At 45.1% G+C, this 17462-nt stretch overlaps 3 protein-coding genes across 4 annotated transcripts; 2 read left to right on the top strand and 1 right to left on the bottom strand.

Annotated features, from left to right (window-relative positions):
• The first annotated feature begins 116 nt into the window (after nt 1-116).
• Nucleotides 117-1973, top strand: LOC108136629 (kelch domain-containing protein 3). The gene has a single exon (XM_017257947.2). The coding sequence runs from the start codon at nt 401-403 to the stop codon at nt 1607-1609; it is 1209 nt and encodes a 402-aa protein (XP_017113436.1). The 5' UTR covers nt 117-400; the 3' UTR covers nt 1610-1973.
• Nucleotides 1974-2125: 152 nt separating this feature from the next.
• On the bottom strand, nt 2126-3002 carry LOC108136630 (INO80 complex subunit C). The gene is made up of 2 exons (XM_017257948.2): nt 2834-3002; nt 2126-2765 (listed from the first exon to the last, which is right to left on the bottom strand). The coding sequence occupies exons 1-2, from the start codon at nt 2958-2960 to the stop codon at nt 2566-2568; spliced, it is 327 nt and encodes a 108-aa protein (XP_017113437.1). The 5' UTR covers nt 2961-3002; the 3' UTR covers nt 2126-2565.
• A 486-nt stretch (nt 3003-3488) lies between these two features.
• LOC108136502 (DENN domain-containing protein Crag) lies at nt 3489-16470 on the top strand. Of its 2 annotated transcripts, XM_017257737.2 has the most exons (14): nt 3489-4026; nt 5098-5414; nt 6363-6909; nt 6972-7122; nt 7191-7462; nt 7529-7742; nt 7801-8121; nt 8666-10149; nt 10498-10797; nt 11225-11305; nt 12567-13014; nt 13470-13985; nt 14471-14655; nt 14729-16470. In XM_017257737.2, exons 2-14 carry the CDS (start codon nt 5114-5116, stop codon nt 15045-15047), a joined length of 5139 nt encoding a protein of 1712 aa, XP_017113226.1. In that variant the 5' UTR covers nt 3489-4026; nt 5098-5113; the 3' UTR covers nt 15048-16470. The 2 variants fall into 2 exon arrangements, with proteins under 2 accessions (XP_017113226.1, XP_017113227.1); XM_017257738.2 differs by lacking the exon at nt 11225-11305.
• The last annotated feature ends 992 nt before the right edge of the window (nt 16471-17462 follow it).

Consider the following 17462-nt stretch of genomic DNA (forward strand, 5'->3'; position numbering starts at 1 on the left):
TAAATATGGTAGGTGTATTCGCTAAGTGACAGTGTGGCAACGCTATATCAAGCACGAAACGGGGTCTTTTGCGAATTTTCGTGTCACGCTCACATCTCTACGAAGCAACTACAACAAAAAAAAGATTTAATTTTTTTTTAGGAGCAGAGCAGAGCGTTTGGTTTTTTGATAGCAGCGTTGCGTTTACACCTGTGTGGCCTTCAGTCGCTCGCACCGCGCACCTTGCACCTCGCACCCCTCCTCCCCAATCCCCAAAAGCCCAGGCAGCAACTGCGGCGCACTTGTTTTCCTTTGTGTGCCTGCAAATCTGCTCTGCCCGTTTGCCTGGCCCAAAACCCAAAAAAAACAACACCGAAAGCAAAGTGGTGCTCCGCTGCCAATCCGCTTCCAAGTGGCCAAAATGCTGTGGACGGTGCACCTGGACGGTGGGCCGCAGCGGGTCAATCACGCGGCAGTGGGCGTGGGCGACTTCATCTACAGCTTTGGCGGCTACTGCACTGGCTACGACTACCGCTACAACGAGCCCATCGACGTGCACGTCCTGAATGCGCACACAATGCGCTGGACGCTGGTGCCGCAGCAGCTGGACGCGGCGGGAGTGCCGCTCAAGTATCCGCTGGTGCCCTTCCAGCGCTACGGCCACACGGTGGTGGCCCACAAGGATCGCATCTACATCTGGGGCGGACGCAACGACGAGAACCTCTGCAACGCCCTCTACTGCTTCGATCCCAAGACGGCGCAGTGGTCCCGCCCCCCGGTCACTGGCTGCCTGCCCGGCGCTCGCGATGGCCACTCGGCCTGCGTCATTGGCAACAGCATGTTCATCTTCGGCGGCTTCGTCGACGAGATCAACGAGTTCAGCAGCGATGTGCACTCGCTCAATCTGGACACAATGGAGTGGCGCTACGTGCAGACCTTCGGGGTGCCGCCCAGCTACAGGGACTTCCATGCGGCGGTGGCCTACGAGCAGGAGCGCATGTACATCTTCGGCGGCCGGGGGGACAAGCACAGTCCGTACCACAGCCAGGAGGAGACCTACTGCCACGAGATCGTCTACCTGGACATGAAGACCAAGGTCTGGCACCGGCCATTCACGGCCGGCAAGGTGCCCGTGGGCCGGCGCAGCCACAGCATGTTCGTCTACAACAAACTGATCTACGTCTTCGGGGGCTACAACGGCCTGCTGGACCAGCATTTCAACGATCTGTATACCTTCGATCCGCGCACCAAGCTGTGGAACCTCATACGGGCCAACGGCAAGGCGCCGACGGCGCGGCGAAGGCAATGCGCCATTGTGATGGCCACCAGGATGTTCCTGTTCGGCGGCACCAGTCCGAGGAGTGGTGCCACCGCCAGTGGCTCGCCGGTAGCTGTCTCGCCCACCAATCAGGAGGCAACTGCTGCCGGCGGTGCTCCTGCGGGCGTGGCGCTCATCGACTACAGCGATCTGCATGTGCTGGACTTTGAGCCCACCCTGAAGACGCTGGCCACCATGGTGGTGCTCAAGCATCAGCTGGACATCTCGGGGCTGCCCCGGAGCTTCCGCTCTGATCTGCAGATGCTCACGCAGCCGAACAGTATTAGCCGGCCCATCAACCAAGCCGGCTAGCATCCAAAAACCATAAAACCCAAAAGGATAAGAGCCTAAGTCGACTGCCACAAAACAAATTGGGGGCGGAGAGGAGAAGCACGGATCATTGCGGAGCCACTAGTCCGGTTCCTGGAACTTGAAAACAATGGAGGAGCAAGCTCGAAATACGTTTACGAGAGAGATGGCAAAAGAGTAGAATGAATGAAAGAAAGAAAGAGAGAGAAGCCCCAGTAATTACAAAAGTTTTAGAAACTTGCTTTTGGTACTTCTGATAGCTGCTAAATAATACACAATAATATTGATACTTGCGAATGATATTATGATAGAGATGTAGTTTGTAAAACGTTTATAAATGTCCTTAAATAAAAACTCCATTACTTTATTTGTCAAAGGGCCATTTGCTTTTGCCCAACTTATGATTAATCATTTTGTTAATAAATTATTACATTTGATTCAATGTTTATTTCAAAACTGGAAAGACGTAAAGGCAAAAGTACAATTGATATTGTTTAACTACAAAGTTAGTCCAAAAAATTTTCAAATTTGCACGTATCGCTAGTTGAAATGTTTATTTTTTCATTATGACTTAGGTGGTATTTCTCCTTTGTTAACTTTTACAATTTTCGACCCCCAAGGTAGTAATCCCACCTTGAACCTAAGAAACCCAATGTTACAGTCAAAAATACCCAAATTTCTAAAGATTTAAGGCTAAGAAAGTTGCAAAAACTAGCATGAAGGAATTATTGGTGTGGCTTGTGGCTTAGTGTGCTTATCCCCTTGAATGTAGAGTTACAGCCAGGAAGCAGTCAGCCAAACATTTGAAATCAATAGCCTAACACGCAATGCCAGTAAAAGTAAGGCCAGCAGCTCCGTAATTGGCTATTGTGAGTGGTGGTCGGATCGCAAGGCCTCGGGCAGTGCCTCCAGGGGCGGAACACATCGTATGTATGGGATATATATGCTATATAGACGCATTATCCCACGGCGCTCGTATAGCCGCGCACTGTTAAGTACCCATTGATGATGTCCGAGGGCATGTGCTGCATGGAGGCGTACTCATCGGCATTGGCGAACCTCAGCTTGGTGTGCGGATCGGCATATGGAGCGGGCAGACCGCTGATGTCCGAATATTTCTTGGCCGGAACCAACGAGGGCGGTGCATTGAGCGTGAAGTCTGGGAAAAACGAATAGCAAACATGTAGGGTAAAAAGCCCTTGGAAAATGTTTGTTCCTGGTACTCACAGGTGGGTCTTCCGGCGGGCAGCTTTAGATTCCGCTCCATATTGCTTATCTGCCGTAGTGGGCGGTACACACAGTTCTTGGGAAAGGCAAACGGGCGCTTAAATGATCGTTTGGGTTTCGCATCCATTTTTTCAATTGAGATGGTAAAATCAGCTGACCGTGCTAGAGATGACAACGCCTGTTATCGATTGTAAATTCAAGCTTTGAAAACATAGAATTACTGTGCATAGCATTTTGGTCTCACTCCAGATCGGAATCCTTCATTTTGAACATGCGTGATTGTTGTAAAAGAAAGCGGTTATTTATGATAAATATAAATAAATAAATATAAACATCCAGACACCAAAACACCACCTTGGATGTCCAATCAACCGTGGAACCCCGATCTGCTAAAAAATTATGGCCGGAGACAGCGCCAACAATTATTTATTCAAATATATTGAAATTTGCATTTGATGTTTTTTATGTTTAGCACTAAAATAAGCTATCATTAGTATGGTTTATTAAATTAATCATAACATTTTTACGTTCGTTGAATTCAACTTAGGCGCGCCCGCAAACAATTTGGCGATAGCAAGCTTCGAAGCTCATCGATAAAAAATTGAGCTCCATCTGGTAGCACTGGTAAAAATAACGGATTTTTTTTAAGCGGTATCTGGTAACACTACAAAAAAGCCTAATGGGAAGGCCAAAAACTTATTAATAATAGTTATAAATTTCCGTCGTCGCGTGCCTGTGTTTTTTTCGTATTTGACAATAATTATAGTTCGCAAATCGCGCGTACAGGCGATTGGCCATTTTGCCAGTCACACAGAGTCGCGAACACATTGACTAGTTAAATGAACATTAATTTACTTTTTTGTCCAGTGCACTCCACACGTATTTACGTAGGTTAATTTTGCTGGAATTCGTTAACGAATTATGCGCGCTTTAATCGCATCTGGTGGTTAAGTTAAATAGTTCAAAAGGAAAACCCTGAGAAAATGATGTAAAGGAAAACTCTCAAGTAGTCCAACTGTGTGTGTGTGCGTGTGTGTTGGTGTGTGGAAATTAACGTAGTGTGAAGAAGAAGAAAAGCTAAGGAAAAGCGACAATTGCAGTCCAAGGCGAACAACAAAAGCAACTGAAGGTTGCCCAAGTCAGCACGCCCCCTCCGCCCCCCGCCCTCTTGGAGGACAAGAAACGGGAGTGCAGTAAGTTAACCCCTTCTCCTCCCCACGCCCCTGTCCCCACAGAAAACAACCCCCGCCCACCCCCTCCAATTGGACTTCTGTAAACAAAAACAACGCATCAGCAATCAACACAAACAAAAAGCGACTTTGGCTGTTGTTGTTCTGCAAAGCGGAAGCGGAGGAAGTTGAATCATCAAGCGGAACTTGTTTCCCCAGCTCCATTTATTGTTGCTGCTTTTATGGAGCATACAAATTTGAAATTCGAAGCATACAAAGTCCAATAAGAGTCGCAGCCATAGTGCCTGCGATTCCAATACGAATCCCAGTTTATCATCGGGCAATGTAAACAAAGTATTTTGCGCCACGCGGAAAAAGGCACGGTGAACCCTCGCTGGGGTCACCGAAAGGGGGTCTGACTACGCCAGTGGGTCACCCAGAAATGACTATGATTTATTGCGGTCATAATTCACTGAAAGCTACATTGATAGAATCCGATCATTAATTACCATTTTATTATAGATCTCATATAATACAAATGTAATATGTTAAAACTAGATTTTATTAACTATTTAATATTCCATAAAAATTTATTTCAGTCCTTGTATTTTCAAAATAGTTTTTTTAGTCTTAAAAGTATTTTGCAAATTTAAAATCTGAATTTAATTCAACATTATTAAAGTGTTCTTATATTTTTTTATAAAAAGTCTAGTTAAAAATTAACGCATTTAAGGCATGGTGTATAACAAAGGTTCTTAAATTCTTAGCGGCCTTCACTAGATGCTATACCAAACCGGTTTTTTAAAGTCCAATTTTTCGATTTACCACTTACTCGCGTAAAAAAGGATCCATGATTTCTGCTAGCCATGGGAATCACACAACTACTTGTGCCACTTATCGAGTCTCCCCTCGAAAGTCCCATTGACTTTGCCCCCGACTGGAGATAACTGAAAAATATTAATTAATATGGGATTGGGAGCAGCCCCTACTGGTATCCACTGTGGCCTTATCTTATCTGTCCTGCAAGTCGCAGTCCCATACCCGCCATGCCCAAGAATTAACCACTCAACCCGGGTCTTTGGCTGTCTCTTGCAGAGGAAACGGCGTCGCCATGGAGGAGAAGCGCATCGCCGACTACTTTGTGGTGGCCGGAATGCCGGAGCATCCGCAGCTGCTGCAGGAGAACATCTTCAACGACTCGGGAAGATTGCGGGCGGCCAGCACCATCGAGCCGATCACGGACATCGGTGTCTATTTCCCGCTGCTCGGCGAGGAGGTTCCCGAGGGATACGAGCTCCTCTCGCACACGCCCACGGGTCTGCAGGCGAACCTCAACCACGGATCGGTCCGCACCACCGACTGCTACATCTACTTCCGGCGGGGCAAGGACCGCCCGCCACTGGTGGACATAGGTGGGTGACCACCTCAGAGACGAGGTCTGACCGCTAGAGTATCCGTCTCCTCCTGCAAATTGAGCTCTTATCGGGGTTTATGACCATCGTAAACTATTTTATATTTTCTTGTGTTTAAGAGCAAAGGTGGGTGTGAATCGCAGGAAGTAGCTAATTCCAGTCAAAGTAGGGGGTGTCCCATAAATGCCAGTTAGTATTCGTGCCAATTGGTCCGAAGAAGTCGAAAATATCTCTCGGCCTCTCAGAATTTAAATCTTGAAACGTTTTTAAACATAATTATTATCAGCATTTTTAAGAATTTTATTTCTTTTGTATATTTATTTACTGACAGACTGATAACATTTGGTAAATAAACAAAATATATTTCCTGGAAATCAATCTGAGCAAATCTGAATTCATTACTTCGTATATCTGCAAAACTGGAAAAATGCATATAAGAAATGATGACTAAGGCCTTATAAATGACACTTTTTTCAGGTTTATGTCATTACTTTGCAATGACAAAACCAAAAGAAGATTTCTTAATTTAAATGAGGAAATGGGAATCTAAATTTTTTATCAATGAAGAAGTCGTTTGTTTGAAAAACTCTAATCATATGTTGCAACTTCCGTTGATTTTTTTCTGAAAACTAATATTTGTTTGGAGTAGATTCCATCAATCAAAGGAAAGCTCTGTTGGTTTTCTTGATATCAGAAGTAAACTTTAATGTTGTTAATCTCGTCGCTACTCGTGATAATGTCAACGAACAGATATTTATTTAAATCAAATATGAGCGATTACTTTCGTTAACTCATTTCTTCATTTGACAGAGGCAGCCACTAAAGTTTTTAGTTTAGTAGGGCATATATGATTATATACACAGAATTGAAATAAAACTGAATTGCAGGCAGGGTTATTAACCTATTCAATTTCAAGGTTTATATATTAATCCGACTCTTCTCTTGCAGGTGTGCTGTACGATGGCCACGAGCGGATCATGTCCGATGCGGAGATCGTGGCGGAGACGCCCGAGGGTCGGGTGGCCAACGTGAACAACTCGTCGGCCAAGACGTTCCTCACGTACCGCCGTGCGCGGGCGGACATGCCCTGCAACGAGCTGGTGGTCACCGAACTGTGCGTCATCGTCCAGAGCAAGGGCGAGCGGGCTCCGCACGCCTTCTGCCTGATCTACAAGCCCCTGAACAAGGGCTTCGTGGGCAGCGACGTGTTCCTGTGCTACAAGAAGTCCATGTACCGGCCGAAGCACATCAGCTACAAGCCGGAGATCCTGCTGCGCTACCCCACCGTCGACCACACCGACTTCCCGCTGAACCTGTGTCCGAGTGTGCCGCTCTTCTGCCTGCCGATGGGCGCCTCCCTGGAGGCCTGGCCCCACGTCAATGGGGCGGAGAAGCGCAAGCCCATCAGTCCGGTGTTCAGCACCTTTGTGCTGACGGTCAACGATGGCACCTATAAGGTTTACGGATCCGCTTTGACTTTCTACGAGGACTATGAGTAGGTGGCCACTGCACTGATTGTTTGTGGAAATTAATGCATCTATGAACTACTCTTTTTAGTGAGTCACAGTTGTCGGCGGAGCAGAAGGAGCTGCTCGGTTGGAACGAGGAGTTCGGCGGCCAGCACTCGCTGCACATGATCAAGGCCATTTGCCTGCTGTCGCACCATCCCTTCGGTGACACCTTCGACAAGTGGCTCAAGTATCTCCATGTGAGTTTGTTTACCCCTCCATTTCGGTCTGATCAGTATGATCCCAATGTGAACCACTCTCTTTCCAGCGCATGGTGTTGTATGGCGTCAATATTCCCATTCCCGTGGAACGCTACATCACCCAGCTGCTGGACGAGGTCCCATTTCCGGCGCCCAGCATCCACCTGCAGCTGTCCAGCGAGTCCAACGATCGCATCCTGCTCACCCAGCCGGAGGATTCGCCGCTGCCGCGAAGTGGCGCCGGCTTCCACATGCTGCTCCAGAACCTGGGCACCGACAACTGTCTGCATGTGCTGCTGCTGGCCCTCACCGAACAGAAGATACTCATCCACTCACTCAGGTTGCTATCCCAAATGATTCCCTTCTCGAAACCCCTTCAATGTGCTTGATGTAATCTCCTCCGTAGACCTGCCACGTTGACTGCTGTGGCCGAGGCCATTGTGTCCCTGCTGTTCCCCTTCAAGTGGCAGTGTCCGTACATCCCGCTCTGTCCACTGGGATTGGCGGAGGTGCTGCATGCCCCGTTGCCCTACCTGATTGGCGTGGACTCGCGCTTCTTCGATCTGTACGAGCCGCCCACGGATGTCACCTGCATTGATCTGGACACCAACAACATAAGCGTGAGTTTGGGGCTAACCTTTATGATTGCAAATCGCTTAAATACCTTGCATTTTGCAGTTGTGCGAATCGCAGCGCCACTTGTCGCCCAAACTGCTGCCAAAACGGGCAGCCCGCCTGCTCCGCCAGACGCTCACCGAACTGGAGAACGCCAAGCCCATCAGCTATGACTCCACGAACAGTCTGGACCGCGACATCCGGAAGCGGAAGCGGGAGCTGGTGCTGGAGCAGCGCATCCAGGAGGCCTTTCTGCTCTTCATGGCCAGCATTTTGCGCGGCTACAGGGACTTCCTGGTGCCCATTTCCAAAGCGCCCTCCGTGGGAGCCACCGATCCGAGTGCCCTCTTCCAGCTGAAGGCCTTCTTGCGGTCGCGCGATAAGGTAAGGCATAGCTAGGAACTAGGGTTGTAGATCTAGTAGATCCTTAGGAGCATCTTAAAGTCGAAGTGATTGAATTGAATTATAATTTTAATTAAATTTAATGAAGGTTAGGAGCAACTAGAAACGCTAGTTGTATCAACAGATAAGTTAGTTGATTGTTAAAAGCTAAAACAGCACATAACAGTTATAAGATTTATAAAAATCAAAGACTTTAAGTAGTTTACAAGGAAGTGGAGGTATTATATAGATATATATCTGATATATAATATAACACCAACCATTGATATTAACAGAACAGTATATATCTGTCTAGTGTACGAATTTCAGTTTAAAATTAAATAGCTAAACAATAGAAGCAAGTAAAAGTCAGTAATTGCATTTCAGAATTTAAATTAAATTATACTAAGGTAAGGGATAAGTAGAAACTAGAGCTGTATAAAAGATTTATTGATCGTTAAGACGAAGGGATTGATAATGATATTTTAAAAACTCAACATTGGCATGTAAGATTCTAAATGAGCATTAACTTTCCGCCGAAAAACAGTCGCACCAGAAGTTCTTCGAGCTGATGATGAAGACCCAGATGTTCATCCGGTTCATTGAGGAGCGCTCCTTCGTCTCCGACGGCGACCATGGCCTCAGCTTCTTTGACGAGTGTGCGGAAAAGGTGGGCAACTACGACGAGACGCCCGCCCAGCTGCATTTGGTGGACTGGGACACGGGCCAGAACAGTGAGCGCACCAAGTACATCTTTCCGCCGGACAGCGTGACGCCGGCAGGCGGAGGAGGAGGTGGATCCGGAGGAGCAGGAGCAGGAAGTGGAGCCGGACTGGCCTACAACTATGAGAACTTTACGCTGCAGCCGGAGCTGCTGCAGAGCACCAAGAAGACAGCGCTGTCGAAGTTCCTGCAGCTGCAGCTGAACGCCTCGCTCTCGCCGGGATCGCCGATTGCGCGGCGCACCAAGCACGAGATCAAGCTGTCGCAGAAGATGGCCAGCCGGTGCCAGCAGCATCCGGAGGCGTGGTCCAAGTACCTGCTGGCCACCTGCTACTCGCTGTACTTCCTCATCCTGCCCTCGATGGTGCTGGACCCGCGGCACGCGGGCAAGGAGCCGGACATCCTGCGCGCCGCCTACGACGTCCTGGTGCGGGCCAGTCGCCTGAAGATCACCTGCGACGAGTTCTGCTACCGCATCATGATGCAGCTGTGCGGCATCCACAATCTGCCGGTGCTGGCCGTCCGTCTGCACTACCTGATGAAGCGCTCGGGCGTCCAGGCCAACGCCCTGACCTATGGCTTCTACAACCGCTGCGTGCTGGAGTCCCAGTGGCCCAGCGACAGCACCACACTCAGCCAGATCCGCTGGAACCGCATCAAGAACGTGGTGCTGGGGGCGGCCCAGTTCCGACGCGCCGGCCGGCAGCGGGCCGCCTCCAAGGTGAACAAGTCGCTGAGCGCCTCGCAGGATCAGAACCTCAGCACACTGGAGACGGTGGACGGGCAGTCGCGCACCAGTCTGGCCTCCTCCACCGGCGATGGCGGCGGCCATGGGCTGCTCGACTTCGCCGCCTTCGACCGGCTGCGCTACAAGCTGGGCAGCATTGTCCGCCAGACGGTCACGGGCGGCAGCAGCGAGGCCAACGACGAGGGCGTGGCCAACAGCGCCGCCGGACTGCTTATCCCCGGCGAGCGGAGTGCCCCCAACACGCCCACCTATGGCGGCGACACCGAGATCCTGGCCAAGGCCCTCCAGCAGCAGCAGCCGCGCAAGCAGATCATGAGCATAGGCGGCGGCGACGACGACGAGGACGAGGATGAGGAGGAGGAGGAGGACGATGACGAGTACACGGCCGGATCGCCGAGCACGCCGCAAAAGCAATTGGAGGCGGGCGCCGATGGGCTGGCATACACCGGCGGTGCTGGTGGCGACTACGAGGCGGACGAGGAGGACGACGAGGACGAGGACGAGGTCGACGAGCATGTGGCCGCCCAGCGGGCACGGCAGCGGGTGCAGAGTCCAACCAAGTGAGTTTCCAAATGCTTGCAATCATCCATTTCTGTGAAGCAGTACGATAATCATTATAAGTTCTAATTTGAAAATCGCCAAATAATGATTATAATATATTGTTTTTTTTTTTTTTTGTTTTATATATATACTCTTGAAGAACATTTATTATTAAAAAAAAATTATTTTACTAATTACTCAAAAATATTTATTAATATTAAAGCATTTTTTTAAAATGTAAAAGTGATTGGCTATTTTTTATTAAAATAAGTTAATAATTTTTAATCGTTATTTGCAGACCTTGCTTTAAATTCAAATCTTGTTTTATTGATATTTAAATAATACTCTTCCCTTTCCGCACTCCCCAGAATCTCGCCACGCACGCCCGTGACCCAGAACGATCCGCTGGGCGCCTTGAACGAGGAGGAGTCCGTCGCCAGTGCCACGCCCACGCAGCAGGAGCAGCAGCAGCAGCTGCAGCAGTCGCAGATCGACAGCAACATATACAGCGACAAGCCGATCCTGTTCCGCGGCCCACGGAGCGCCACCTTCGACGAGTCGACGCAGATCGGGAAGAGCATGCACCGCTCGGAGACGATGCCGGTGGCCAGCAGCGGGGTGACCAACAGCCTGGCCAACATCGGATCCTCGCTGAAGTTGACGTTCGGGTAACTCCGGCGTTCCACAGACCACAGTCCATTTTTATTTTCATTTTCATCCTTCTTCTCCTCCGTTCCCCCCTCACTTTCTTACTTTGTGTCTCCTTTTGATTTTCGATTTTCGTATCATCTGAACACACAGTTTCCACATGCATTCCACGTCCACTCACCAAAGCAAGCGGATTAGTGATCCCCGTTTTTCAACTTTATCCTACGGGGCTTTTCCAGCTTTCACATCATTTGCTGGTCAAAACTTAGTTTACTAGGGATATGAATCCAAATCAATTAATCGAATTTAAGAAAGTGATCTGCAAATCTGGAAAAGCCCTATGTATTCTACTCTCTATTTATCTACCTCTCTCTAAATCCAACTCTTTTTTGTGCCACATTCGTTTTATGATTTATTTACATATATATATATATAATTATATCTTAGACGTTATTCACCCGCACGATTGTCCCTTAAGAAAGACTTGAAATTGCCCGCCAATATTATAGAAAATATATCGAGCATAAGGTAAGTGGAGACCTTTCTTAGAGATCTTCTAGACACACATACCCGAAAACTACACCCAATTGTGTGTTGTGCTGCTTTCCACAAGATCCACCTAGCATTCAATGACTAATTTATATTTACAAGGTGAAGGGAGTGATTTAAATGGTTATGTCCTAATAATAATATATAGTACATATTACATAATTTATCTTCGATTATAAATCCAAATTTTACAGTGTTATGTTTAAGTGTATTTTATTGTCCACGTAATGTCCTCTGTGAATAATTATTTTGACACATAGATTCCACTTGGGTTCCACAAAAAGTTTTCAATTTTAAAAGAAATAAAAATATAGTCCTATACATATATGTTCAATATCAATTAAAAAAATGTTTTTAAAAAGTTTTTTATAAAATCAAATTCAAATGCCTCTTTCAACATTATTTTTGTTTGTCTATGTTTATGTACTTGCATTAAAAAATAAGCAAATAATTTATGTTTAGCATTTTAACATCATAACGCTTAAATCAAGGCTGTTTATGCTGCATATATTTCTTAGCGTATTATAATAAGTGGACAGCGGCAATTAACACACATCGGAACAAGAAAACACCCACAACAGAGACCTAACCTCTTGTTTTTGTTTTGTGTTTCACATAAGTTCCACACCCCGAAATGCTGTTCCACAAAATTTCGTCTTTGGTTACGGTTACGGTTTCAAGTTAAAAGTCCCCTTCTAAATCTTCGTTGGTGGCGGGCAATTCAAGGTTTGACAAAAGCCACGCATAGCATCCACACTAACTCGAATTAATCAAACTAACGACGGCCATCCACAAGCACCGCACCACCATATATGGCAGCACCACCAGCAGTTGATTTCCTGGATTCTAAATTTTATTAAACCAAACAGTCAAAGCGAAAATCTCTTTAAAACATAATAACTTACAAAAAAGAGACAAAAAATTAAAATAATTAAAATTTAATTAAATGTAAACGTGATAAATATTACAATTACACTAGTTTCTGATGATTAAAGTTTAATTTTATAGAAGTTTTTAATGTTTTTTTTTTAATTTTTTCTTAGACTCGTTTTTCTGTTTAAAGAACTTATGCAGATAATAATACAGAACTTAAACATTGCTCATACTTAGCCACGACTTTGACTATTCTCCCTTGAAATCAGCTGTTGTTGGCTCCACTTCATTCTCGTTTCGTTGTAGATCTAATGAGTGTCCGGTGTATAGCAAGTCGATTAATTCACGATATTTGTACAAAACACAGTCCCAGCCTGACGGGCAAGAAGTCGAACGAGTTGATCCAGGGGAGCCTGAGCAGCATCAAGTCGGCGGCCAGTTCGCTGACCAAGAAGTTCGACGAGATCAAGGGCGTGATCTCGGCCAACTCGACGCCGACGAAGACGAACAACGGGCACGGCCATCCGCACCATGGGCTGCACCATCCGCATCACCATGCGCATCACCATGCGCATCCGCACCACCATCATCCGCAGGCCGGCAATCCGGAGCAGGAGGAGCACGATGCCGCCGTCCACGAGGAGGGCAAGTTGCGGCGCGTCTCCAGCGACCTGGACCCCTGGGGCAGGCTCAGTGAGTCGCGCAAGTCCAGCTACAACAACCTGGTGCCGCTGGGCGAGAACAGTTCCACCGGCGCCCTGCACATGCACGCCTTTCCCGCTCTGCCCGACAACCTCTACAGTGTGATTGGCGAGGTGAGTTGGCGGTTTGAACCCGAATTCAAACTTAATTATTACTGTTACTAGTAGAATGAAAAAGGTATATGATATTATATACTATTATACATTTATATATATATAAAAACAGAGATTGGGAACTTAAAATGCAGACGCTAGTTATGCCTAAGCAGCGCAAAAAACTTTAAACTATTTTTTGAGTAATTTTTTTTTCATTAGGTGGGCGACAGCTCACTCTTAGTGTGTAGTGTTGCCACTACAGTTCGACAGATGGCGCCACCTAAAACGGGATGAATTTTTGGGGAATATTTATTTTGAAATTGGTTAGCTGCCATTCGTCAGATGGCGCCACTCAAGCAGGATTGCATATTTTAGAAATTAGCTGAGTTACGAGTGCTTTACAGTCGTGGCACTCGAGTATAGTGTTCCTTCTTGTTCTATATACTGACGGGATAACCTTTCGATCCCCGTAGAGCACCGCGGATCGTGATTGCGATGTGCTCATCCAGCTGACGACCTGCTCGCAATGCCACAACTGCTCGGTGCTCGTCTACGACGAGGAGATCATGAGTGGCTGGACGGCGGAGGACTCCAATCTGAACACCACCTGCCACGCCTGCAACAAGCTCACCGTGCCCTTCCTCAGTGTCCAGATCGAGCGGCAGGTGGAGGAGTCAGTTCAGTTGGATCAGCCAGATCAGTCGGATCAGCCGGATCATCCGGATCAGACGAATCAGTCGGAGGAGAATGGGGGCAAGAAGGAGCAGCCAGCCAACGGCACCAGCCACAAGTCCAGCCTGACCGTGCCGTATCTGAATCCGCTGGTGCTGCGCAAGGAGCTGGAGAACATACTCACCCAGGAGGGCGACATCGCGCTGATCAAGCCGGAGTTCGTCGAGGAGCACCCGATCATCTACTGGAACCTGCTCTGGCTGATGGAGCGCATCGAGAGCAAGACGCATCTGCCGGAGCTCTGTCTGCCTGTCCCGGTAAGTAAATAATTAACTAATAATAATTAAAATACTGACTTTCCAATGAGAGTTATTAGTTTATGAACAAAATTTTAAATTAAGAGTTTAAACTTCTTAAAATAATAGCTCCTATACAAATATTGATTTAAAAGAAATAGTTTATTGCTAAATTCAAAACATTAGTTATTGATTAATAAAGTTCTGTAAATTTAGCGATTTAAAAAAGTAGTTTTTTATAGCTTATATAAGAGTTATAGAATTTATAGGCTAACTTTTTAGAACAAATAATTTTAAAATAATGTCTAAAATGTGAATAAAGTCCATTAATTCAAAACAATAGTTGATAAAGAATACTTCCATTAAATTGAGTGATTTCAAAATTAGTTTGCAGCAGTTAGCTATTATAATTATTACTATACGATTTCTAAATTAACTTTTCTGAGTAAATAGTGCCTAATATTTATTCAAATAGACAACTCAATGTTTTCTTGTCCATTTTGCAGAGCGACAAGGAGCACATTGACCCCCTGAGCAAGGTGAAGACGGTGCACATCCAGTGTCTGTGGGACAATCTCGGCCTGCACAGCGAGGCCAGTGGCCCGCCGATGTACATCCTGTACAGGGAGACCCAGCCGACGAGTCCGCTCTTGAAGGCGCTGCTCACCGATCAGGCGCAGATCAACAAGAAGTGAGTGGTTGTCCCTCGAAGTTTTGATTTTGATTTGATTTTAATTGGGAAATTGCTTTGTGTTCCATTGCAGTGTCATTCAGCAAATCATTTCGGCCATCCGGGTGAACGACTTCGCCACGCCGCTGAAGCGTTTGGCCAACGAGCGGCACAAGCTGAAGAGCAATGGAGTGGAGCGGTCGCACTCGTTCTACCGCGACATCCTCTTCCTGGCCCTGACCGCCATCGGCAGGAGCAACGTGGACCTGGCCACATTCCATCGCGACTATGCGGCCGTGTTTGACAAGCTGACGGAGCGCGAGTGCAACATGTACTACCGCAACCAGGATCTGCCGCCCTCGGCATCGACGATCTTCTGCCGCGCCTACTTCCGCCCGCTCCTGCTGCCCTGACGCAGTGGCTCCCAGCTGGTAACGGAGGAGGCGGGCGGCGAGGAAGGAGCTTCAGGCGATCCGGAAACCTAAAAGACAAGACGACCAAAAAATTTCATAAAACAAAAGAGGGAACGAAGGGAAACTTAAACGACAACAAAACGCTTATCACACACACACAGACACTTTGGGCTGGGTCGATTTTATAGTTTGGACAATGGTAAACTAATTTGACTTGGAAATCAAAGCTCTTATTAAAATATGACAAATGAAAAGGGCGGTATTTCGGAACTATTCCTAGTAGGCTATGAAAATATGATTGTTTCAAATGAAAAATATTTAATTCGAGATGTTATTATATTTTCAAATTAATAGTTTTTATATTGTCCTCATTTATTATTGTCCTCAATTTATTTGCACCCATGCCTACATTTTTAATTTCTTTTTTTCTTTCGGCCTTCCCTAAAACTGATACTAAAAAGAAAAAAACATAAACTTGACATATGTTTAATTTGTGAAAACATGCAAATGATTTTGTAAACAACTTGATCTAAACTTTTAAGTACTTAACGATTTTTTTTCGATGTTAAAACTTAATCAAATAATACACACACACATACACATGAATGACTGGTTTCTGTGACAATACATAAATACGTTCGGACAGTGCGTTTCATAGGTGTAATAGCAATGAAATTTTTAAATGGAAATGCTCAGTTTTTATTTAATACATCGAACTTACTCCCAAGTTTCTTTCTTTAATAACTGCCTTTTCTGAAACCACTAAGTTTCCATTAAGTTCGCCTTTAAAACGCATAAAGTATATTTACTTGGCCTTACTCAACTGAAATGCACCGTCTCTCCAGAAAATGAAGATGCTCCACAAGATGTGTATTCCACTTTTCATTGACCCTCGTCATATTTGCCTTATTATATATAATATAACGATACAAATTTGTGTATATACAGAGCTAAATGTGCGTCTTGTAAATCAGCATTGTGAGCGGAACCGGAATCGAAATTGGAACCTCCTCCCCTCTGAAATTACCCCCTTCACCAATCGGTTATTTCAAAAATAACCTCTACTCGCACTTTTTTATATTGAGATTTCCTCACAATGCTCGGGTTTTTTAGTTAGCTAAGCGAACTTTTCGGCGGGGAAGGGTAGTTGGGGGGCGGGTCAAGCGGTTAATCAATATCGAGGGCAGTAAAAAAGAAACAACGATTACAATAGCAATAACTAATGGATAATCGTATATAAATGTAGATGGGAGAACTCTTGCAGATCTAATTGTACCACACACATTCACGTCCACGTTTTTAAAGACAACACCCAAACACGACACGTTCACTTAAATAATGCAGCCACAGTACTTTTTTTTCGGGAATCTTAACTGAATGTATATTTAATAATTAATTTAATTAATGAAAAAAAAATCAAAAAGGGAAAAAAGAATAAACAAACAAGTTTTAAAAATAAATTTAAAATCTGTTTTTATTTATCATATTTATAAAAACAACTTAAAGGTGTTCGATTTTTAAAAATGTATTGTTATAGTAGAGGTTGGCAAATTCCAGGTAAAGTACCGATTTCTATGCTGGTGGGTTTTTTATGATACTGCCGAAATACAATAAATACAATTGTAATTTGTCCTGTACAGCCGGCGACCTATTAAATCCACCAACGGTCGATTTATAAAAATTCGTTGTTTTCATATTTTTAAAAAGCTTTTTTTGGCCATTTTTTCATTTTTGATAAGGGGATACATCATCATTTTTTGCCAAAATTTGGTCAGATTAAAAATTTTTAGCTGTGAATGCCATTTTATTAGAAATTTTATGACGAATCCAACGATGCATGACATTCTAACTTGGGACCATTATTTCCTAGAGTTTTGGTACAAAAACTGATTTTTTACCGTGGTTTTTTGGGTTTTTGGAGAATTAAGAAAATTAAACATTTCCAGAGAGTCTTTTTGATGTAACTTGGACAAAATATAACGCACAGTCATAAGAATGACTGTTTTGTACAGCTGGCGTCCAATAAAATCCATCTCGATCGATTTCTAGAAAAAATAATTTTGTTTTGGTATAAAAATCGATTTTTGAAAGCCGTTCTCTTAAAAATGCCCAAATTTCGCTTTTTTCATAAGGGGGTACATCATCATTTTTTGCAGAAATTTGAAAATCTGAAAAAATTTTAACTGTGAATGCCATTCGATTGGAAATTTTGTTACAAATTCAACGGTGTATGACATTCCACATTTTGACCATTATTTCCCAGGGTTTTGACACAAAAACCAAGTTTTTAATGTGTTTTTTGTGATTTTTGGCGATTTTTCAATCAAAATTATTTCTGAAGAGTCTTTTTGTTGTAACTTTGCCAAAATAAGACCCAAAGTCAAAAGAGTTGCTATTTTGAAGAGCTAGCAACCT

Source organism: Drosophila elegans, unplaced genomic scaffold (assembly GCF_018152505.1).
Source record: "Drosophila elegans isolate 14027-0461.03 unplaced genomic scaffold, ASM1815250v1 contig_149, whole genome shotgun sequence".
NCBI lineage: Eukaryota > Metazoa > Arthropoda > Insecta > Diptera > Drosophilidae > Drosophila > Drosophila elegans.